This window comes from Populus euphratica, unplaced genomic scaffold (assembly GCF_000495115.2).
Source record: "Populus euphratica unplaced genomic scaffold, PopEup_1.0 scaffold137.1, whole genome shotgun sequence".
Taxonomy (NCBI): domain Eukaryota; kingdom Viridiplantae; phylum Streptophyta; class Magnoliopsida; order Malpighiales; family Salicaceae; genus Populus; species Populus euphratica.
Window position 1 is genome coordinate 259,905 of NW_011500026.1, and position 23,640 is coordinate 283,544.

At 36.5% G+C, this 23,640-nt stretch overlaps 3 protein-coding genes and 1 pseudogene across 3 annotated transcripts; 1 reads left to right on the forward strand and 3 right to left on the reverse strand.

The window, feature by feature from the left end:
* Positions 1-2,766: 2,766 nt before the first annotated feature.
* LOC105142177 (ATP synthase gamma chain, chloroplastic-like) lies at positions 2,767-4,079 on the reverse strand (annotated as a pseudogene).
* Positions 4,080-4,248: 169 nt separating this feature from the next.
* LOC105142176 (Pentatricopeptide repeat (PPR) superfamily protein) lies at positions 4,249-7,052 on the reverse strand. The gene is made up of 2 exons (XM_011049688.1): positions 6,873-7,052; positions 4,249-6,460 (listed from the first exon to the last, which is right to left on the reverse strand). Exon 2 carries the CDS (start codon positions 6,419-6,421, stop codon positions 4,457-4,459), a length of 1,965 nt encoding a protein of 654 aa, XP_011047990.1. The 5' UTR covers positions 6,422-6,460; positions 6,873-7,052; the 3' UTR covers positions 4,249-4,456.
* Positions 7,053-12,090: 5,038 nt separating this feature from the next.
* On the forward strand, positions 12,091-14,013 carry LOC105142202 (uncharacterized). The gene has a single exon (XM_011049722.1). The coding sequence runs from the start codon at positions 12,091-12,093 to the stop codon at positions 14,011-14,013; it is 1,923 nt and encodes a 640-aa protein (XP_011048024.1).
* Positions 14,014-14,480: 467 nt separating this feature from the next.
* DUO3 (Homeodomain-like superfamily protein) lies at positions 14,481-22,266 on the reverse strand. Its single transcript, XM_011049687.1, has 9 exons — positions 22,081-22,266; positions 20,452-21,946; positions 19,987-20,344; positions 19,444-19,528; positions 18,721-18,777; positions 18,491-18,550; positions 18,180-18,398; positions 16,295-17,845; positions 14,481-15,423 (listed from the first exon to the last, which is right to left on the reverse strand). The coding sequence occupies exons 2-9, from the start codon at positions 21,863-21,865 to the stop codon at positions 14,884-14,886; spliced, it is 4,284 nt and encodes a 1,427-aa protein (XP_011047989.1). The 5' UTR covers positions 21,866-21,946; positions 22,081-22,266; the 3' UTR covers positions 14,481-14,883.
* Positions 22,267-23,640: the final 1,374 nt, after the last annotated feature.

Consider the following 23,640-nt stretch of genomic DNA (forward strand, 5'->3'; position numbering starts at 1 on the left):
CATGTTGTAAAACTCCAAAGGGTGGTAGCCAATATTCCAAACATATAAAAATTTTATTTTTAGGAAAATTCATTTATTCTTCACCGTTAATGTTTGGATAAAGAAATTCCAAATGGATGAATATCCAAAATATTATTGGGAATAACTTATTATTACTCACTGTTAATGTTTGGATAAAGAAACCATAACTGGTTAATATCCAAAATATTTATCTTAGAATAATAATCATCACACATCCTTGAAAGAAGCCTCGATTATAATTGAGAATATTTTAATTTTTGACTCCACAGTTTACGAGCCATGAAAGTATGAAACACTAAGGTAAAACGAAGTTTTTAAAGCGCTCTGAATTTCCTTAGATTTCTAATGTGATTTATGAGTCACAAACGCTTGAAATACTAAGGGAAAAATAAGCTCCTAAGCATATTGAATCTCTTTAGATTTCTATCTTAGTTGCCTTTTAATTTATAAGTTATAAATTTAGTTCAAATCAAATACAGATTTCAAGAGATCTACATCATTTCTTTTTAGCACTCTGTAAACATATCTAAGGGTATAATATATATTAGCTAAGGGTTCTTGCTTTTAGATTTTGAATCCAAGTTTTTTTTTTCTATAGTAAAACTATCATAGAAAAATTGATGGGATTAGAAAACACCCACACCATAGCAATTATAAGACAAACTAAACATCAAGCAGCTTACTTTAGGTAGGGCGTATTAGGGATGTTAATAACTTCCCTTTATACAACCACTCTCTTGCCTTAGAATCTCTGAAAGACCAGTTAGGTTTCCTAGTAACTATAATACTAGGTAACGACTCCCTTATTCACAAATAAAAAAAAACCTGAAATCAATCGAGAGTCACCGCTTTGCCGCAAGGGTGCGACATCTATACTTGTCATATAATTGATATCATGTGTCATAGACGCGATAATGAGCTTTTAATGCCTCCTGAGAAGGTGTGTTGTTGAGGAGGAAAAAGTTTTAGGTTTAATCATAAAGTTATAGTTAAGGTTCAAAAGTCACTACCTAGTATTATGATGATTAGAAACCTATAGTTTGCGAGAGTTTGGGCAAGAGACTGGATGTGCAAGGAGAAGACACATCACTTTCAATGCACCCTACCTAAGATAAGTTGCATTGTTGTTTGATTATTTTTTCTAGGTCACGTTTTTATTAGTTAATCTCATTCAAGGTAGATCTTCCTTTATGAGGGAGTCTGTATCTTATCGGGTTAAATTATAACCGTTCTAAAGTCTAAATTTTAATATTGCAATTATTTTAATCTTCGTATATTTAATACTTGATAGTGTACTTTATTGTATAGTCTTACAGCTCACAGATATTAAAATATATATCTAAACCCTAATAAAAATTAATTGGTAAATGGTTTTTATATTTTAGTCAAATCCTAATGGATAATTATAAACTGGTTACGATATCCATTTTTTCTTTTTTAAAAACAAGAGAAAGATGCAATTTTTTATTTTTTATGAGAATATGCTAGGAAAACTTTTTAGGATTTGGTTGTATGCATGAAAACATAATTTTTTTTGTTTCTTTTTTTTTTTGAAAAGGAAAATTAAATTAAAAGTTTTGAGATTTTCTTTAATTTTATTTTTATTTTTTAAAAAATATTTTAGAGAAAACTAGTATTTTAGTACTAGATTTGTATCTTGCAATGTAAAAATACAACCTAATATTAAGCAAAATTGATAGAAAAACATGCAAGAAAATCATAAATTTTTTAAAGGATTTTTTTGAAAATTTTGAAAATTTTTTATTTTATATATATGTATTAAATAATATTAAATGTGTGTTGGGCCGATCTTGGCCTAACAGATCTCTTTCTTAGCCATTTGGGCTAGGCTAGAATTGGTCTGGCAAAAAACAAGGGGTTAATTATCCCCCCAGTCCTACATCCAAAATGATTTCTGCATGCAAGCACGACAAAGGAGGGGATGGAGAAGAGGGGGAAGAAGGAAAGGGGAGGCCACTAGATGCAAGAGGGAGGAGTTGTTGGTCTAGGTGGCTAACGAGAGGCTGGTAGTGGCATTGGTGGAGAGTTTAGCCATTAGAGTTGGTCATGGGAAAAGAAGGAGGAGTTTTACGAATGATGGAGAGAGAGTTTTGCAGTTGGGTTACTGTTTTCCATTGTGGGATGGGTTAGAGGAAAGGGTTGGATAGCTCTTGTTTATGGCGGTGCTGTTGTAGGAATGGCAAAAAGGGAGACGAAGAGAGAAGAGAGAGGGGGAAATGGGAAAAATGGGGGGGGGGGGGGAAGGTTAATTTTTGGCTAAATTTGGACCCGATTTTCTTTATACTCGGGCCATAAAATCCACTTCTATTTATAGGAGATGGAAGAGAGCAATCTTTGTCTTCACCAGAGAAAAATTTTCAGCCCATAATTCGGCTAGAATGGATCCAAATCATTAGCTCAAAATAGACATCATGAATTGTTAAATTTGATTGTTTAATGCTTCTTGAGTTGGCTTTTTTAGACTGGTGTCATGTCTGTTGTGATGCTAGTCAGTTAGTGAGGACCATACCAGAGTCGGTTGTGATACTTGCATAATAGGTACCTATACAACTTTTTAGCTAAAAAAAAGGGAAGATAATGAACATTAGACTTAAAATGACATCATTTTCATCTTTTTTATTTTGATCCTTTAATTTTTTATTTATCTCATCTACACTCCTGATTTGCTTCAAACTTTTAATTTAGTACAATTTCACACCTGAACAAACTTCAACATCAGCCGTGTTTTTGGATAACAGGATCAGACTTAAAAAGTCACACAAATTTTGTGTACAAGAGCTCCACCTCACTTACAAGAAGTGAAAAGACATCATCTGCAATTGCTTGTGCTTCTTTAGTTGTAGGTAGACCAGTTCAAACCTGTCAACTGGAATATAACGCCTACGAAAGAAATAAGAGTTTCCCTTCTTTCCAACATTAATTATTAAAACCCCCACAAAGTCCTCTATCACCTGTAACGACAACTGGAGCAACTTTCTTAACAGGCCTAACTTTGGTTAAAGGTATATCAATATCTTCAATCTGAAGCTGTTCATTGATGTTATAAAGAACTTCAACAAGAGTTTCAGAGAAAGGCCACCCATTAACAACAGCTCCTCACTTTAGCAGCAACAAGCTTCATAGCCTCAGTGATCTTCTGTGTGTTTTTCACTGAATCTATACGAATCCTAAGCTGCTGGAGACCACAGTGAATTGGGGTCACAGAAGAGGGTCTTGAAGGATTGTTTGCAGCTGGCAAGCTTGGGAGCTGGAGAGGGTTGAGAGGAGAGAAAACAGAGTGAAGTGGTGCCTGAAAGTGAAGCTTTTGAGGACACCCACATTGTTAGATGTGAGCAAGCCATGGTGGATTCGTTGAGGCTCTAGCTAGGGAGCCACAAGAAAAGAAGACAAGGAAAAGAGGAGTTTTTATGGCTATGTTGTTTTTGTGTCATTGGCGTCTCCATTTCTTGTTTAAGGTTTATGGTAATGAGGAAAAGAGAACGAGAAATCAGTGGTGGGAAAGGAAGAGAGTGGATGAGGTTTGGAGATGGGGATTTTGACCGTTGGAAGATTGATTGAGACATCATTTAACATAGACATGCTTTGTTTATGATCTCAATTCATTTTTTTCAAGGAGAGCCTAATAAGAGGTTAACAATGATTTTGTTGGCATCTAATTCATTTTTTTGTGATTAATTGAGCGGCTAATAATCTAAATTCTAATGTGGCATGATCTCAGTTGAGGACTTGGGTGGCAGTAGACAGCAGTCGCTAGACTGATTCCACCCATTTTTGAAAGGTACAGGGGGCTACGCGACTTGGATGCTCTTGAAGCAAGAAAATCAACTCAAACCAACCATGGGATCCACCCCTATGGCTTGGTTCTTGTAGTTTAGCCCTTTAGGGCACTGTCCCTCCATCCATCCAAATCCAACCATTCTGAAAGAAAGAAAAATGAACTTACCAAATACCAAGTCTTTGAATTCTAAGATGAGCCACCATGCTAATCACCCAAAATGGAGCCTTCACAACATGCTACATGTGCAAGTCTTATGAACCAAGCCACCCTCTGATGCAATACAGCAAATTACGCAAGAACTAGTTGTATAGAAAAAAAGTGCATTCCCAAGTATTTTCAAAAATCTGCTAATTGGACAACTTAGTACCCATGTTTTGCATCAAGAACTAATTCAGAACTACTTTAAACCAGTATCAATGAAGTAAAGCGAACAAAACTGAAAAAACCTGAATCCAGTGTCTTATATATGGAAACAGCAGTTTAACTGGAAGTAAGAATGAAAGCACATTTGCAATCCCCTATTTCTTTGTAAGCGCAACAAATTCTTGATTTGAACAACAGAAATTAAAGAACAGAATTTTGGCCTCTGTGGTTTTCTTCTTTCTACACTGAATGCTCACTCAGCCGCACCGAAACTCAGCTGGTTGCACTTTCTTCTTGAAGAAGTGGGCTAACAATGTTTTCATATGTTACTTTATCAGGAACAACTCCCTTAAGCACCATGTAGTCATGCAATTCTATTACCTCTTCAGCACTGCAATTCTTGTCGATGTTGGTAACAAGAGTTCTATATGTTATATTATCGGGAAGCACACCCCATAGGACCATCATCGTCATCAGTTCCTTTGCTTCTTGAACACAACCAAACTTACACAAAAACTTGATCAACGTGTTGTAAGTGGCACTGCTTGCAAAAATTCCAGCATTTTGCATTAATGTTGATAGCTTAAATGCCTTGTCAAACTTCCCACAGTTGATATATCCATTTATCAGGGTGTTATAAGTTATGGTGTCAACTAAACCCATCCTCTGTAATACATCTACCAAAGATCTAGCAACATCCACCAATCCATCCTTGCATAAACCATTTATAATAGAATTGTATATTAACAAGTTGGGTTTTTCCTCACCCTTCACCATTTTATCATAGATCTGAACTGCACTTTCAATGTTCCCTTCCTTGCAGTGCCCATCAATCAAAGTACCAAATGTAACAACATCAGGAACCAAGCCACGTACATACATCCTGGCCAACAGTTGCCTGGCTGCAGCAAAGTTGTTGCTTTTGCATAAGAAATTGATAAGAATATTGTATGAAAATGCATCTTCAATGAGGTTATTTTCTAGAACTTGGTTAAGGAATTTAAGAGCTTTGGTTATATAGCCATTTCTGCAAAGACCCCTTGTGAGGATTGAACAGGTGAATTTATCAAGGGGTATCTGCTTATCTGACATGTCAGTAAATACCAAAGAAGCTCCATCCACGTCTCCTTCCATGTAAAGCCAATGCATAATTGAGTTGTACACCACAGAATTCGGCAGCAATCCCCTTCGCACCATTTCATCACATAACCTAAGTGCCTCCTCCAAACACCCTGATCGTGAATACCCTTCAATCATGGTTGCATAGGTCCTCACATTTGGCTCAATATCTATTTTCATCATTTCATTCCTAAGTTCTTCTGCCACAGTTACCCCCCCTATTTTGCAAAACCCATCGATGAGACTGTTATAAGTTACAGAATTGGGCTTACTAGATCCTCCAGACATTATTTCTATCTTCCTAACAAGCTTCAAGGCAAGGTCCATGTCACCCATCTTGCAAGCTCCATCAACCATCATGTTAAAAGTAACAACATTGGGCCAAATACCACTCTTCAGAATTCGATAGAACACAGACAGTGCTTCTTGTAATTTACAATCTTTACAAAGAGCATGCACAACCAAGTTAAAAGTATTTACATTCTCCACATACCCATAAGAAACCATTTCCTTATACACCATCCAAAACCTATGGATCTCATTCACCCTAATGAGATGGCTCAAAAAGTTATTCCAGGCATGAATTGTAACCCAGCAACCCTCTATTTGCAACTTCTTGATCACTTCATAAGCACCCACAGTAGCCCCTATTTGAGTACAAGCACGAACCAATGCATCAAAAACAGCAGGACTTGATTCACAGATTCCATAACTATTATTCAATGCTTCTAGAACCTCCAGAGGAGATAAGCCATTTACAGTCATCAAATTCCCCATAAGAGACAAGGCATCTTCATATCTCCTTGAATTAACCAGAACGTGAATTACACTGCATGAAATCTCCAACGAGTGAAAAACACTCTTCTTCTCTCCAATCCAATTGTAAAACTCCAAAACTAACTGAGGCGTGTTCCGAAACTCACAAACAACACGAGTCACTAATGCATTTGTTAGACTCGCCAAATTTTTCTCCAAAAAATTCCATCTCCTTTGTTTGAGATTAACACAAATAGCTCTAAAAACAACATCCTCAGAAATCGGTTTCAAAATGCTCTTACCCAAATGAAAACTACGTTCCAAAAAACTCCTTCTTTTAATTAAAAAAGAGCTTAATAACATAGAAAGCAGGCCACTCAATCCATCAAAACAATCTAGTAACTGCAACACAAAACCAAAACATAGAAAACCCATATCAGCTAATCATAAAAAGACTCAATCTTTATCTACTTAGATTCATTGTTATTAACAAACTTTAATAAACAAAAGCTCGAAAACAAACTAAAATGATATCAAATTAAATCACCAAATGAACAAATATCTAAATACACAACATTTAACAAGTTATACTCTCTCTCTATGAGGGGAAAGATACATTTTTCCGATAAAGTTTGCTCCTTTATCTGCTATAACTAATAATTCTCTACTATTTTAAAAGATGAGCCCTGAATAGTAAAACCACAAGCTTTATAAGCAGAAAGAAACATGGGTTGAGCACAAAAAAAGAAAAGGACCAAGAACAACAGTAAAATAAAGCATTTGAAGTGCAAGAGTGTTGAGATGAAAATCACACCTTTTGAAGCTTCCTGCGTGCAAAAAGGAAGAAGCAGAGGAGTTGCTCTGCTTAGTTTTCTTGCTGTCTTTCAGGCAGCTAAAGTGTTTGTAACTTTGGGCCTTCGGGGTGAAAGTGAAATCAAGTCTAGCCTTATAGAGTTGCCATTGTGGTTTGCTTGCTTAATTCATGGGCCTCTTATCATGGCCGTACACTTCCCTCTCTTTTTTTTCCAGCTATATTTCCCCCAAAAAAACAAAATGGTTTTGCAAATAGGTTTCCCAGTTCTGTACTCCTTTAGATGAGTAGATCATAAAATAGAGTTCACCTCATTCAAGGGTGGGAAATTTTTGGAGGAGCCATTCGGGCCATGGTTTTTGGGATTTTTGTTCTTAAATATTAATCATTTACCTCTTTTTTTCAATAAATATTTTGTTGCCAATTATTTTTTATATTTATCTCAAAATAGTTTTTCACATAATCTCTCTAAGTTTAAGAGGTCATTAAACACCCTTCATAAACCCCCAAATATCTTAAAATTAGATTTTTTTTAAATTATTCTTAACCTATATAGTGTTTTATTAACATTTTGTTTTGCCTATAATTTAGATTTGATTTTCAAGAAAAAATGATTAATGGTTTCAAGAAAAGAGTATGTGTCTACATATAATATGATAACATAATTAAAACAACTATATTGTAAGTTTAAATTTTTATACACTATTCTTATTTCATCATAAAGAATTATATAAAACAAACACATCTACTTGTATGTGTGTATTATTGTATGTAGTGAAAGAGACGTAACTTAGATGAATAGAGTATGAATAAGGCCATCCCTACTATCCCTAGCAAAACTGGAACAAATTAATCACATAAAACTGAAGAGTGGATTCTTTCTTTTTATTTACAATTATGGGTCGAATCTTCTGAATAATATTTGAATAAATAATTCTTAATGCATACAATCTAGGGCGAAGATATAAAAATTTGAGGTTGGAAGGGTTCAAAAAAACATGTTGAGATATAAAAATCATTTATATTTATATTATAGTTATCAAACTTATATAGCTGAGCAACTTAAAATTTAATTCAGGTCATGTTTTATATTAATTCAGTTTATTTATTAAAAATAATATTGTTTTGATATACTTTTTTAATAAAAACATAGAATAACATCATTTTAAATCATGTTTTAAAAAAAATTAAAAACCTAAGTCAAAGTCATTTCAAGTGTTAAAAAAAAAATTGAAGACCCAAGTGAATAATCCACAGCTCTAATCTTGAGTTAGGTTTTATAATAAAAATTATAAAATGGTTATTGATTTTGGGTTAAAATATAACTATTTTAAAGTTAAAATATGCCATTTTATAGAAGCAAAAAAAAAAAATAGTGAATCTTCTATAGAACAAGTATCAAAATTTATATGATGTAAGTTGGCACAAAAATACGTTATACCTTGGATTACCTGTCTCTTAAAACCGTCCCTCCCCGCTGACCTGCAACTTCTGCTAGAGCTGCCCTCCATTTATACCTGTAATTTATATCAAAATTTTTGGTTAGATACTTGGTTGATTGGCTTCTGCTTAGCTAACTCTTATCCGGCCCTCTTCCACTTGTCCTCCTCTAAGTCAGGGTTTGTTAGTTAAATGGGATACTGGTTAAAGGATTCTTGGTATTGGAATCTAAAATGGAGAAGGCCCCTCAAAGCTAATGAGACCCTGATGGTTCAAAGATTAATGTCTGATCTTAATCTTGCAGTTATTCATCGATTGAAAAAAGATAGGTTGATTTGGGAATAGGGGAAAGACGGAGACTATACTATAAACTCTTGTATGCTCGCCCTTGAAAGGATCAGGTATGCTGGTTCTATAACTTATGTCACAAATGTATGGAAATCCATTTGCCCTCTAAAAACAAAAAATGACTTTATGGCTGGCCTTAAATGAAGGCCTTTGCACAAGAGCTTTCCTGGTGAAGAGGCACGTCCTAAGTCCTCAAGAGGACAGGTGCCCTTTTTGTGAGCAGCATTCAGAAACTGTATCCCACATCCTCTTGCATTGTCCAGTGGTTTGGAAACTATGGAACAAAATTATAGCTTGGAGAGGTCTGAACTGGATAATGCCTTCAATGTCAATGGTTGGGTCTTTTGCAGGGTAACCACAGTAAGTTTGAAAAATCTGTTTGGGGGGGCTTTATATTTAGCATTATCTGGACTATATGGACTGCTAGGAACAACTTGATATTTGAGGAACAAAAGCCAATATGGGAAGATATACTATGGCATTTGTTTTACTTTGCTGCAGGATGGATCAGGAATCTCAACTCTTCCTTTTGGTATACCGGTGCTGATCTGTATAGGAATCATGAATGCATTTCGGCTTAGTCTGCTTAATTTCTAATTTAGTGATTTAGTGTGGGTTTGGTTTGCTCGCTTAATAGTAGAGCTCACACTGTTCATGTTTTCTCTTTTTATTATATATCTATTCTCGATTTCAAAAAAAAAAAAAAAAGCTGCCCTCCATTTCTGCACCTTACCCATATCATCCTTGAAGTTAACTCCACGGTCATCAAAAGCATTGGCATGCATAACTCCCTGTTTGTTGTGCAACATGATCTGGATCCACATCATAGAAAGCAGGCAGAACAATGTGTCCAGCAGCTCTCCTACGTTTCATGATCAACAACAACTTAATTTATCTAGGCAACATTCCGAAGAAGCAAAGTCATTTGAGAACACAATCACTGACATTTTCGACATTTGTATTGTTGTCTCTGTCCCTATGCTTTCAATGACTTTTACTCTTAGAATATTATTCTCATCCGATCTGAAGAACGTGTAAAGTGCTCACATTGTCAGTTCACTATGGAGGGAAGAAACGAACCCGTTGTGGAATACGTTACACCACTAAAACTCAAGAGCACCTCTGTGGTGAAACAGTGGTAGTCTAGAAAGTTAATAGCAGAGGGACAATTGGATTCTACATGTTCAAGGATTTGACTGAGAGGTAATTTCTGTGGAGATGCTGGATTCGGTTAACTATACAAAAATACAGCAAAGAAGAAGAGTGACACCTATTTTAACTCAAAGATATGTAATAGATGGAGCTGCTGTTAAATATAGATGAGAAATGGAAGAAAACAGGTGAGCAAAAAATGCATTGGTGCTTAGAACACAAAAAAAAAAAAAAACAAAAAAAAACAAAAACAAGAAGAAGAAAAAGAAGGTGTAGCTGGATCCAACGAGGTGATGAAAAAATAAGACAGGTTATGTCAGAAGGTTGTCTTGCATGATAATTACAACTAGAGAAGAGTTCCCAATGAAGCTTGGGGCAGAAAATGAGATAAGAACCAAGAAAAACAAACGGGAAATAAAATAAAATAGAGAGAGAGAGAAAGATGTTACTCCATGGGAGGAGAGAAAAACATGATTTCCCCTCCTGTTATTGTCAATTAATTAATTAGTAATTAAATAGATAGATATGTAGAAAACTACAGAAATAATTAGGAACCAAGAAAAACAAACGGGGAAAATTAAAAAGCTAAGCCTTCCAAACATGTTCGACGCTAGCTGCATACTAGAGCAAACAAAATTCAGCTTTTTTTAATATTTTGCGGCCGATCAAATTCTAACAATTTCTTCTTCTTCTTTTTTTTGGATTTATGAGAACCATATTATCAAGTTAGTTTACGCATTCAACAAGATTCATATTCCCAATTATATCGATATGCATTAAAGAGTTAAGGAAATTAACAAATTCTTTTGGCTATCAAATTCTAATATTATTGACTTCTTCTTTTTGGTGCGGAATTCTATCATTCAATTAATTAAACATTTAATTACCATGGAAGGCAGGCATCCCTCGTCTTGAAAGAAAGGATTGAATTTTTGGAATAAATTGCATGGTTGTGTTTGGAGTTTGGTGAAAGAAAAGGAAAGGTAAGCCCGGTTGATTTTTGCCTAGTACATTTTAAAAGTGTATTTGATTTTAAAAAATATTAAATTTTTATTTTTATTATTATTTTTTTAATAATTTTGATGTGATGTTGTTGAAAATTAAAAAATATATTTTAATATATTTATAAGCAAAAAAAAACCATAATACTAAACACACAAAAAAAAAAATTTACTTAAAACAATTTAAAGCAATAGTGACAGATGGGTGCGTGTTATCACATAACTCTATCTTGTGATGAGAGAAAGCAATTTATTCTATGTTTCTTTTTATTATTCATTAATTTGATAGTAATGAATATTCCATGGGTTTTCAATATCAAAAGCTAGCATTTATCCTCATAGTTTTGTCTTGTGACGAGCTGCGAGCACTCGTTGAAAATACGGTTTCGTGGCACCAGGACTCTACACACTGGCCATGGTGAAGAAGAAATAGCTAGCACCTCACCTAGTCTACAAGCATTGCTCTTCTCAAACCCTTACAGGCAGGTACATTTTAATTCACTGGCTGTGACCTGTGAGGTGTGAGTGAATATGCCTCTCTTTCAGTGCTTCCATTCTGTACGTATTTATACACATGCAATATCGATCTAGCTAAGTCTATCTTATAATAGCATGTAGACGTCCTCCGGATCCCCCTCCTTTAGTCTCTGTGGTAGTGTCGTAAGGTATAATTAAAATTGCGTAACGTCTGACTATAATTTTTAAAATATTTTATTAATTAATATACACTATAGTTTTATATACATGGATCCCATTAAAAATTTTATTTTAAAACTTAGATTAAAATATTATAATTTATAGTTTTTCTTAAACCCTTTTATTTATATATATATATATATATATAGCAATGGCTAATTAAATGATCCATGATCCATGATCCAAGACTATCTTAAACCTTCGATGAAACAGTATTGATTTTGATGTTGATTAGTTATGCTATTTCCATGTGATTTATTAACGCAACCTGAATAAGATCAAATTTTGTTACTGCATTTTTTTTTTTATTGGATTCCTGCAATGTATTTCAAATACTTGATTATTACCATTAATTATTATGTTTAATTAACAATAATTCCAGTAGCATTCCTTCTTCTTTTTAATGATATAAATCACATAATTCACGATTAACTAGGAATTAAGAAAAGTTGATCATTTCACTAGCTAGTGTTCTATTTAACTGCTAATGTCTAGGTAAAGTTCAATATTTCTACCTTGCATTGTAGGAGAACAATGACGAACGTTTATGATTTATCTGAAAAAGTTAAGCAATTGTGGAATGAATGGGAGTTTCGTGCCTTGATTTTGCTAAGTCTCTCTTTGCAAATCTTTCTCGTCTTCTTCGGAAGAAACGAAAGCACGTAGCTGCAGCCTGGCTCCTGAATTTTATTTGGTTAGCATACCTGTCGGCAGAGTGGGTGGCAACTCTTTGCATGGGTATCCTTGCCCGTATCCAAGGAGGTACAGAAACAAACTATGCCAATCCAAACCCAGACTTTGTCCCTGCATTTTGGGCAGCAACCCTCCTTGTACAACTTGGTGGCCCGGATGCTATTACTGCATATTCAGTAGAAGATAACCAACTGTGGTTAAGGCAGCTACTTCAACTAATAACCCAAGTTGCGGTTGTGTTTTATGCCTTGTTGAGGTCATGGTGGAGCAAGGATCCACTCATATTTGTAGCCGTTCCTGTCTTTGTTTCTGGAGTAATCAAATACGGAGAGAGGATTTGGGCACTAAGATCAGCAAGCTTTGATAATGCCGTCCTACATGAAGAAGTCCAGCGTCTAAGCCAGCAACTTGATGAGAAATTCCCTTCACCTGACTTGCTTGACATGTCTATTGAAGACATTAATAGAGCTCTAGGCTTCCATCGCATTGCAAGTCAGGTTGTGCATCTCCATGAAGCTCATTTATTATTCCAAATTTCGAAGATGTTATTTACCGATTACATGCTCCCATTTTCTACTCACATGACGAGCTATCTTATTCTGAGTAGCAAGAATGCTGCAGAAGCCTTCAGATTGATAGAGGTAGAGTTGGGATTCATGTTCGATGCACTTTATACTAAGGTGATCACAGGGCTTTGTTGGCAAGGCTTCCTTCTCCGTGCAATCAGCTGTTCATCCTCCATTGCTGCATTACTTGCATTCGCAAGAATGACCATAAACTGTCATGCTTATTCAACAACCAATATAGTTGTATCATACTGCTTGCTCATTGGAGCCATTCTTCATGAGACATACTCGTTCGTTTTTCTTGTTTTCTCTGACTGGGTTATGCTTTGGCTTAGCAAGCAACACAAGCGATGGGCCACTGCTGTCTGTCAAGCTATTGTTTCTTCTAATCAAAAGTGGCCATTAAACTGTAATGATCGTAAAAAGTGGAGAGGAACTATGGCACAACAAGACCGAATAAGTGATGAAAGCACGCTAGTAAAGATGCTTCTCAAACAGCTCCTTCGCATTAAAGATTTTCAAAGTTGGGAGAGAGTGGAAATGCAATTGAAAGAAGCCATCTTTAATTACCTCTTACAGAAACGTTTAAGATTCAACCATTGCATGCCGCTGCCCGATCCCGGCATGAATAATCTAAATGAGATATTGGCAGAGAGAGGTGATCAGGTGCTTAGGACAGATGGATGTCTTGAAGGACAATTTCGTGAAAGTACGGTGGATGCAGACTTTCGTGAAAGCCTGCTGCTGTGGTACCTTGCCACCGATATTTGTTACTATGACAATTCTCGCACAAATGGTGCTTATGTTGATCCAAATGCCAGGATAAGCAAATCCTTGTCTAATTATATGCAATATGTTCTAACTGACTATCCGTCAATGCTACCAAAAATGATTCAAGGAGAAAGGCGTGCAATAAATAGCAGTCGTGTAATCTCTGGTTCCTGTTGGGCATGGAGATCAAGAATTACCGCTCGGACTCATTGGTGTTCGGAGGAGTTTCTACGCGTAATCCAAGAGAACAGCCCAGAAACTTCAATAGCAAGTGATGGTTGCAAGCTTGCCAGGTCATTGCAAGATCTTGGGAAAGAGAGGGGAAAGGAACGCAAACGGAAGATGATAAGTGAAGTGTGGGTAGAGATGTTAACTTATACTGCAGTTCGTTGTAATTGGCAAGAACATGCTAAAACACAACACGAGGCGGGGAGCTACTCGCTCATGTGTGCCTTCTTATGGCTCATCTTGGCTTAAGCGAGCAACGTGTGACCTAGTAACACTACTGCCAGAGCTACTAATACAGTCCATGAATAAGGAAAGCTACAAAACACTAACAAAATTATTCGATTAATTTAGTCACCTTTTCTTTCTTATATGCTATTAATCTTAAAACGTGTATTCCCAATTAGTTTTTCAAACAATATCAGATGTTCAATATTTAGTGTCTGATATCCATGAACCAACTTACATGTCAATTAAGACTAAACAATCTGCTGCTACATTCGAAGAAAATGCTCTGATAATTTTTAGCTTTCAAAGTGTAACCCAAGAGGTCCAAACTACCTTTAGAGTGGAAAATATTCAGGCAAGCAATCCGTAAAGATCAAATCCTCAAATATATCAGCAGCCTCTTTAAACAAACTTCCTCTTTGCAAGAGATTAAAGCATGGGAATAGGCATCAATACGTGCTCATAGCACATTTCACAAGTTGCCACATGAATTAACACAACAGTTTGGCTACAAAATCATTACCTTTAGCATCACGCTTGCACAAAGTTGTCTCCACCTGAATTGGGATGCCGTAATTTACAAACAAAAAGGCCTGTGCATGACCCTCCATATTAACACAAATTAATTTACTCATGCTATATATCAGAAAGTATTTACATAATAAATGGAAAGGGTCGAGAAGAAAGCCCTCCTAGCTTTGTTAGCATGTCTAAGAAATCCCTGAGGTAAGTTAGCAAGGAAGATGGTAGATGCCAATCAAATTAATCTGCACTTGTAGTCCAGCTTTGACACCAGATTCTCACTTGTCAATTTGGTCAGCAAGTTCCACAAGGAACACAAATAGTTAAACCAGGCTCATCAACTAACTGAGAGAATAATTGAAAACACAGCAATCAACCAAACTTATCTTGATCGGGCCTGCCATTTTCGGTGGCTGTTCCAGTGCCCAATTTTGTATTTGTTCCACCATTTTCAGCAACTGTTTGAGTGCCCAAATTTGTATTTGTTCGGCACATACGCTTCCTGGGTTTCCTCAGTGTTGAAACAGCTAGAGGACCCAGACTAAGTTGCTGTGCCATGTCAGAGACATTCTTCTGTGTTTCAACTTTTGTGATTGGTGTTGTTGTCTTCTTGCACAATCTGTTGGGACGACAAGGAGATAAATTTTTGGCTGCAGGGCTGTCATTAATTGCACCCTTTTCATGCAGAGTCTTCATTCTTGGAGAGTCAACAGCTGCACGTGAATCTAAACTTAACCAAGAACTACTTGTAGTCTCCTTCCCTAAGCTTGTCAGACTCAGGTTTAATAAAGGACTGCCCTTTCTAAGAATAGAAGGCTTGCCACGAGAATGAACAGGGCTCCTCAACTTCCATTGTTGATCACCATTATCTTCAGCATTTGTAACTTCTTCCATTGAAAAATTTTGAGCATCCTATGAACAAGTAATTAATGGGGACGTTAGCCAAAATTTTAGTGCAACAGAGGATGGACAAAACCCCAAACAGAAAACATAAATCAACATCAGTCAACATAGTAATGCCCTCAATGCATTAGATTTAACCAAAAAACTGAGAGAAAAAGTGAGAAAAAAGAGGGGTAACATGCCAAATGATATACTAGCTCAATGTTGAAAGCAGAAATAAAAAGAAAAATCAAGATAAAAAATAAGCAAAAGCAGACCAGAGGTACATTAATCAAGTCATCAGTAAAATTGAGCTACAGAATGAAGCATTTGATATTTTCTGAAAAAAGGTATCAGTGGTTAACTCGAGGGAATAAAAACTTCCAACAGGATGCAAATGCATGCTAGACATTAAGAAGAGAAGAGAAGAGATGTAAGGAAAGGCAACTGCAACAACAGTCAATGAGTTTGTGGGCGTGAACATGTCTTTGTTTGGTAAAACAAGATGACCTTGAAAGAGTTGAATGATGAAAAAAGTATGCACAGCCAACCCAAATGGTAAAACATTTGAAGTTGGGATAAATCTATGCTTGTGGAGGGAAACTCGCTGAATGAGTTTCCTGAAGCCCACCATGCATTGGATCAGTGGACACAATTGGATGGTCCCACATGGGATCTTCTCATCTAGAGGATGGAGGATAATGAGTTACCATCGGCAAATACACATTTATTAAAGGTTCTGAAAAGCATTAAAAGTGATAGTACTACATTATAAAACCAGGACTACTATCAAGTGACAAAGTACATGCGCTCGGCTGAAAAAAATGCTAAGCCTCTCCACTCTCAAAAGCAGCATAATATTGAGAGAGAGAGAAAAAAAAAAAGGAAAGAGAAAAGGCACCTTATCTTGCACCTCAGCAACTGGTTCACAAGCGGCACCTTCCTCCCCATCAGAATCAGCCATCTCCTCACACTCAAAGTCTACGTTTTCTTCAATTTCTTCATCTGAGTCACTCAGCTCTTCTTGCTCCATCACAATTTCTGGATGAGATTGGTCGCCAACATCATCCATGTTGCATGTGCTGACATTATTGCTTTGGACAGGTGATGCATCAACACCTGAAACAAGGTTGCTATGAACCGTGGGATGTTCATTGTGCTTATCACGCGGGCTGTTTATTTTACAAGTTTCCATTCTCCTTCCAGACTTTGGTTCACTTGTTGTTGACCTTGGTTGGGTATTTGCACCAACATCTCTACTTCTCTCAGATACCTCCTTTGCAGAATTAGAGCTTAGATGGATATCCAAGTCCAGGTCATTAGCTTTCTCATTAGAGCTAGAGAGTTTAGGGTCAACAGCAATTGGGATGTGATTGACAAATGACTTATTCTGGACCGCACCAAAATGATTTTGAAATTGAGCAGATTCACCACTCAAACAAACAAATTGGTTTGGATTCGAGCATGCCATCACCAAGTTGTTATTTTCCTCATCAGTTCTTTGCAGAAGTGGGTGGAAGTCGATACTGCATGATGCTGAAGTGGAGTCCTTACTCTTTGAAGACTTGTTAAAACCATCAACAACATGGTTTGCTTGGAGGGGATTATGAAAGAGACTTAGATTCAACTGGGGTTGATTCCCTGAAAAGAAACTAAAAGAACTAGATGTGCCACTGCTGCAGCTCAAAGGGTAATATGGCAGACAGCCACCTTCTGGGGCCTGGAACAGTAATGGATGCATCTGAAGGTCAGAATCAGTGCCTCTTTCTTCAGCAGCACACACATTGTGAACAATGGCAGATTGTTCTGGGTGTGAATCTGCGACATGGTCTGCTGCTTGATTAGTCTTATCCCTTCTTAAATCTACTGAACTGGGGGTTCTCAAATTTCCAATATGAGGAAGCTGAGCAGCAATATTGTTTTTTCCAGCATCACCAGTCCGAATTCCCGAGGTAGATACTTTGATAGATGATCCACATTGGTTCCTTTCGAAAGCTGACTGAGAAATTACTCGAACAGACCGTGGAAGATTCACAGGGGGCAAATCTGGTGCCAATCTCACTAAGTGCACACCATCAGTTTTACGACTCCGGTATGGCCGCAAATGTATTTGAGGCTTGGAGATACTCACTGACATATTAGAAATTTGATAGTTTGGTAGCATGGTATTAGGAGAGGGTTTAGCATGAGCAAGAGGATAATGGTGAGAGCTGGATCCATATGGAAGCCCATTCATGTTATCGATCCAGAGTTGAGGCTCTCCAGGCCTACAATTGTTTGGATGCTCTCTGGTATTTTGATCTTCTCTTGAAATTGTATCACTGGAAATGAGACCCGAGGAACCTGGCCTCCAATCAGATAAAAATGCCTGATGAACATAAGCTTCGTTTACATTATCAACACAATCATCTCCACTGCTATTTCCTTTACCAGTTCTGTCAGCCTGATTGTCCTGCACCCAGTCAAAGCACTTAATGACATTAGTTAACACATTAAACTGTGAATCAATGAGACCAAGCGCAGCTAACTTATTAACTTAAAGCCCAGCTGAGCCCTTTAACTTGACGTAACTGTGTAGCCAGGATGCCAGCTTGACATAAGTAGATTATATAGCACGCATGCTCAGGAAAAAAAACAAGGACACACCCAAAGTGTCAGTGCGATTTTCAAAGAGCCACTGTTCAGGCAAAATATGGTTTCATCCACCAAAATTCATATACAAAATTAGCTACATCAAATGGATATTAAGCAACAAGGTAACATGTAGATCCAGGATAACAGCATACTTCCTTGTCAGAAGCTGGTTTCCAATTTGATAATTCTGTGGTTCTTGACCGTTTCCTGGCTTCAGATATCCGCCTTTTCTCCTTTTTAGCAGCATCTTGCTTATATGACTTTTGAGTTCCAAGGGCAATCCGCAACTGCCGAGGCAATAAGGAAGGATCCCTATGTGGAACAACAAACTTCCATACAGACAACCAATCAAGTTTGTAAACCCTGAGTCCCTGGAGTGAGTGAGGTTACATTAAAAATCAGACAGCACAATCTAAAAACTGATCATCTGGAAAGGCATATGAAACATCCAGGATGATATTACCTCCTGAATCCGTTCTGTCTCTTCTGTAGTCAATGGGGAGGTTTTCATTCTCCGAACTGCCTGCATAAAGTAGATATTCAGTTCACTATAAATATAAACACCCAGTTAATTTTTGTTATAATCTAGTCTATATCCCTTATTGTGTTTCAAACTCAATGGTGTTAAGATTCTTCAATGAGCAGGGATACAACTGAGAATTATCATTCAAACACCTGGGCTCATGCGATTACCTTTATAGGATTTTCTGGTGCCTTAGATGAACAACGATTTTTCTGCCTAACAAAAATCTGCAAAAAAAAAAGCAGCAGCATTACAATGATGCTAAATATGATAATTGTATATGTGATATTGACTTTAAAATTCAGAAAATTAAAGAACGACAGAGAGAATAACAACACTTTTCTAGATCACCAAGAGACATGGCAATGCTACAAAAACCATTGACCAGCTAGCATATCAGAATGGGAACAACAGCTAAACACATGGATCCACATAGGCAATCATAAAAAGAACCCCAGAAAACAGTATGTCAAATGTACAAAAAAGGCAGCAGAAAATAGTATGTACATATATTTAAGTACACTGCAACAAGAACATACACCACATATTAGGTCATAATTAACCTATAACATCTTAAGCAAAGCTTGCTGCTTGAACAAGATATTGTTTGTAACCTTTTGGTTGCTGTAGTCCAAGCTTTTACAGCTGTATTAGGCAAAGGTCACCAGTCTTATTTCAAAACACGGATACAAGTGTCTAGATCAAAGGCACGCTGGAACAAAAAATAAGCATATTTGAGTTACCTATTACTGGCCAAAAGATACAGGACCCTATTTTCATTAGGATAAAGTGCACAAGTAATTTACAAAAAATGGCACAAGTTTACAGTTTGATTCTGGCAGCAGTTACTGGAAGCAATAGTGTTTATAATAGGAATCTATGATGAAAACCACCTGATGCTTAGATTTGCATGGAAGAAAGCGTTGTTGAATTGCCTTCCAATCTGTATTATATTCCATGATCCCTAGTGCCAACAATCTGCATCAAAATCCATTAAAATTTAGAGCCTTGGCAATCATATCTCACCAGTCATTACTAAAAGCTTTCAATTTAAATGGTAACATGGCAGACAGAACAATATTGGAACATGATACCAATGATTCAAAATTCATAGCTTTTCAAAGAGCAAAATTAGATAATGCTTTTGATGAATTGAAGATACAAATCCTGGTTTTGAAGATTTTTCTCCCCCAGACATCATATCCATAAACAGAATCTTACACCTCTCAAATTCTATGACCTTATTAGAAAATATAATCAGCCATCAAAATCTGAATGAACTGGCTGTTGATAGTTCGAATACTCAAACTTCATGTTGTTTTCTTTCATCAAAAAGATTGATAAAAAAAACTTTGGAAGATATTGCACCTATAAAGCTATCAGTTTTAAGAGTTGAAAGAGCAGATGAAAGAAACTGAAGAAAACATTCTACTCACTCGTCCTCTGAATCAGTAAAAAGGACCCGATTTGCAACAGCCGCAGGGGGTGGTTTATGTGGAAATAGTACTGGATTGAACAGTGGAAAAAATCGCTGTGCTAACTTGCTAATATCCTTTGGGACTAGTGCAACTGATTGCTTCTTGGTACTTTCAACAATGGAAGCAGCCAATGTCTTCTTGAGTGGTTGTTGACCAGTTGAGGATGTCACTCTATTGGCAGGAAGGGGAACGTTTCCTCTCATAACTTCATTCGCCTCCCCTAATAAGGAAGAATGTGGAAGGTAGAAGAGCGTTTCCTTTTCATTCCATGTTTCAGAACTGGAATTCAGAAAACGCTGCCGATACTCCCGAACAGCTGTCAAAATTAATCAAAATAAATGTTAAAGCATAAATAGTTTAAATACAGCAAAAAGAATACAATTGCAAGAGAACAATGCAGTAAATGTCTTCTGAAATACATACCATTGTAAACATCATCCATATATCTTCCAACTAAATTGAGCGGGGCTACATCCAGAATTGATACTATTGGACCATTTATGTAAGGACTCCAAGAAGAGCCTGCAATCTGTGAAGAACTCGTTTGCTCATTACATGCATGCTCATCTCTTCTTTGTGGAACGGGGGTATTTTGAGAGACTGACATCTGCAAGTTTAGAACAGGGGGTGATTCGTAGGTGCACTGTGCTGGCCGAATATTGGGCAGTTCATCTGCCACAGATGAGCACATATATGGAGGACAAAAGCAATTACCAGGATATGGAACTCTTTTGCAGGCTATTACATTATCACGTTTGTGAAGCATCTCAAAAATCAATCCCTGAACCTGGGAGGAAAGGTGTTGCCGGGAAGAATCAAGAACGCAAAGAGAGAATACTTGAATAAGCAGCTGAATATGTTCATGTATCAAACAATGCAACTGGTTTATTTGCTGTGGAGTAAACCCATTTATTTTACCACCATCTTCTGCAGAAGACGCATAGCTAGGAGCAGGCTTAGGTGCCAAAGCTTTCTCATTGACAGCACTAAAAGGAGGAGCAAATCCATTAGGCAAAACTGGTAAAAGAGGGCGCAACGGCCTTTTTGACTGTTCTAAAAGCTTCTTCTTATATTGAGCAGAAGCCTTTTGACGTTTTTTCTGCCTAGTCTCCGGCCTTCGTCCACCTCTCTCATACTCAACTCTCTGACCCTCATCCCTTGCACCATTATCAACATCACTGTCAAGCAACTCCTCAAGTTCAATCTCAAAATCCGCATCATTATCCTCATCATCATCATCAACATTTTCATTTTCTTCATTAGCCTGACGATCCACATCTCCACCAAGCAAAACGGCAGCAAGAAATTTCCTATACTCCACCTCATCATCAACATTCGGAAGATCATCCTCGTCATCACTCTCTTGCAAAAACATCTCTAACTCATCAAGGGTAAAACTCGCAAGCGAATACCTAGCCCTTGTCCTCTTACAAATAGCATCTTCATCATCATCCACATCCAACACAACCTTACTCACCCCGCTCTCCTTCTCCCTCTCATTCCCATCTTCCACATTCGACCCAAAACCCAATTTCCTCCTCTTACCCCTCCTATCCTCACCGCTCTCCCCTTCCTGTCCACTTCCCACCTCAACCCCACTTGCCATAACAACCTCCTCCCCGTGATTCACATCACCAACATCATAATTTCGCACCTCACCACTCCTCACCTCCTTCACACCCTCCTCCAAACCTTCAACTTCAGAGCTCAAACTCGACGACGCCTCCGGCGAAGGCGTTCCCTTTAAAAAGGGATTAAAATCCATATCTTCCTCTTCATCCTCTTCCTCATTCTCATTCGCTTTTAAATCACTCCCTTCAACATAAATCTCAGCCATAACCCCACCAACAGGCAACACTTCTTAACCTTAAAATAACAGCAAAAACGAATCCCAGACAGCAACTTTTCACTCAAAAACCTATTCACATCGAAAACCCAGAATCAATAAAGATTAATTAACATTGTAGAATTAGGAACTTTGATTTTTTTTTCTATTATAAAAACTTAAAAACCCCAAATTTTGAGAGAGAAGTCAGTGGAAAACGTTTTTACCTGGAAACAGAGTGGAGTATAAAATGGAAGAAATCGAAATCGCACAGACAGAGAGGAGTAATGGGGATTGAGGAGAAGGAAGAAAGTTTGGATTTTTTTTATTTGTTAGAGAAATTGTGAGGAATGATGAAATTTTCTTTCGGAGTTGCTGGTGTTGTCTAATGAATGATTCAGGAAAGGGGAGACAGTAGAAAGGGACTGTTTGTTTGATTCTTCAATAAGTTATTTACTTAGTCCCTTACGTTTTATATGAATATCTTAAATAGTCCCTCATTGTTTGAGCATGTTCAACTTCGTCCCTCCACTCTTGTTGATGTGTGTTCTTTTGGATAAACCTCAGATATACTATCAGCTATCGGGGTCGTATTAATTTTCATCATTACTATTTTTTATATCAGTTTTATTTTTAAATTATTTTGATTTCTTTAATTAAAGACTTCTATTTTTTATCTCTTTATTGTCCAGATAAAAAAATTTAAAGAATTTTTAAATAAATCACCTAACATAAAAACACTAAGTTTTTTTATAAAAGGTTTAAAAATAGATGAGTTTTAATTGAATATTTTCAAGAGTTTTAAATTTAAAATTAGTAAAAAAAGGTAAAACTATATATTGTCAAAAATCACGAATTAATTTGTAAAATTATATTTTTATATAAGTCAAATTTATTTATAGTGCTAGTGCAAAATCATATAAAAAAATAATAGAACCAAAATAAGATTATATAAAATCAGATAAAATTATAATTTATAGCCTATTTATGATTTTATGTAAAATACAAATACTGAACCAACAACTCTCTTTCTCCCCTAATTAAACGAAAAAAAAACAGTAATCAAGGTGAAAATGGCCCTTAGAATATCATCTTATAATCTCACCCGTGCCGCGAAGGTTCTAATGGATCTCTCATTAATTCCTTTTGCTTTTATTTTTTTGGTCATGTAAAAGAATGGTTGCAATGAATTTTTTTTTTTTTTTTCATTGATGAAGTCTTATTAGATATTATTTTAATTTGATTTTTTATTTATATTATATTTTGCTCAATCACAATTTTTATTGCTCAAACTGAAAAATTTAAAGTTTTTTTCTTATTTTAATTGGTGATGTTGCTTAATATTATTTTTTTTTTTTTGTCAAAGTTAGGAGATCATGCTTAATTGGAAAAACCTATAATTATAGCAAAAGTGAATGCTAATAAGCATACTCATCTTACGTAGAGAGCATAAGCAAGAACAAAATCTCAATGAGCTATTTAAAGATCTCATTTCTTCATCCTCCAAGCAAGAACTGAAAAAACTTTGTTTGAAGCTCAAAGAGGTTGATAATGATCACCGTCTCTTCTAGGATGATATCATGGATGAGCTCGATCGTCATCTCGGTTAAAATCCTTTTGAAAAATGTCTCTTTATGAAGTCAACTATTCAAGTTCTCCTCCGAGTTTATGTAAGTTCATCATCAAGCCTGTGATCATCGGTGGCGGTGTAGCTTGTCGCACATCTGGAACAAAGTTCAGCTAGCCATTAAAAGTCAACTTGCTTCCCCTGGTGTCTTTAGGAGACA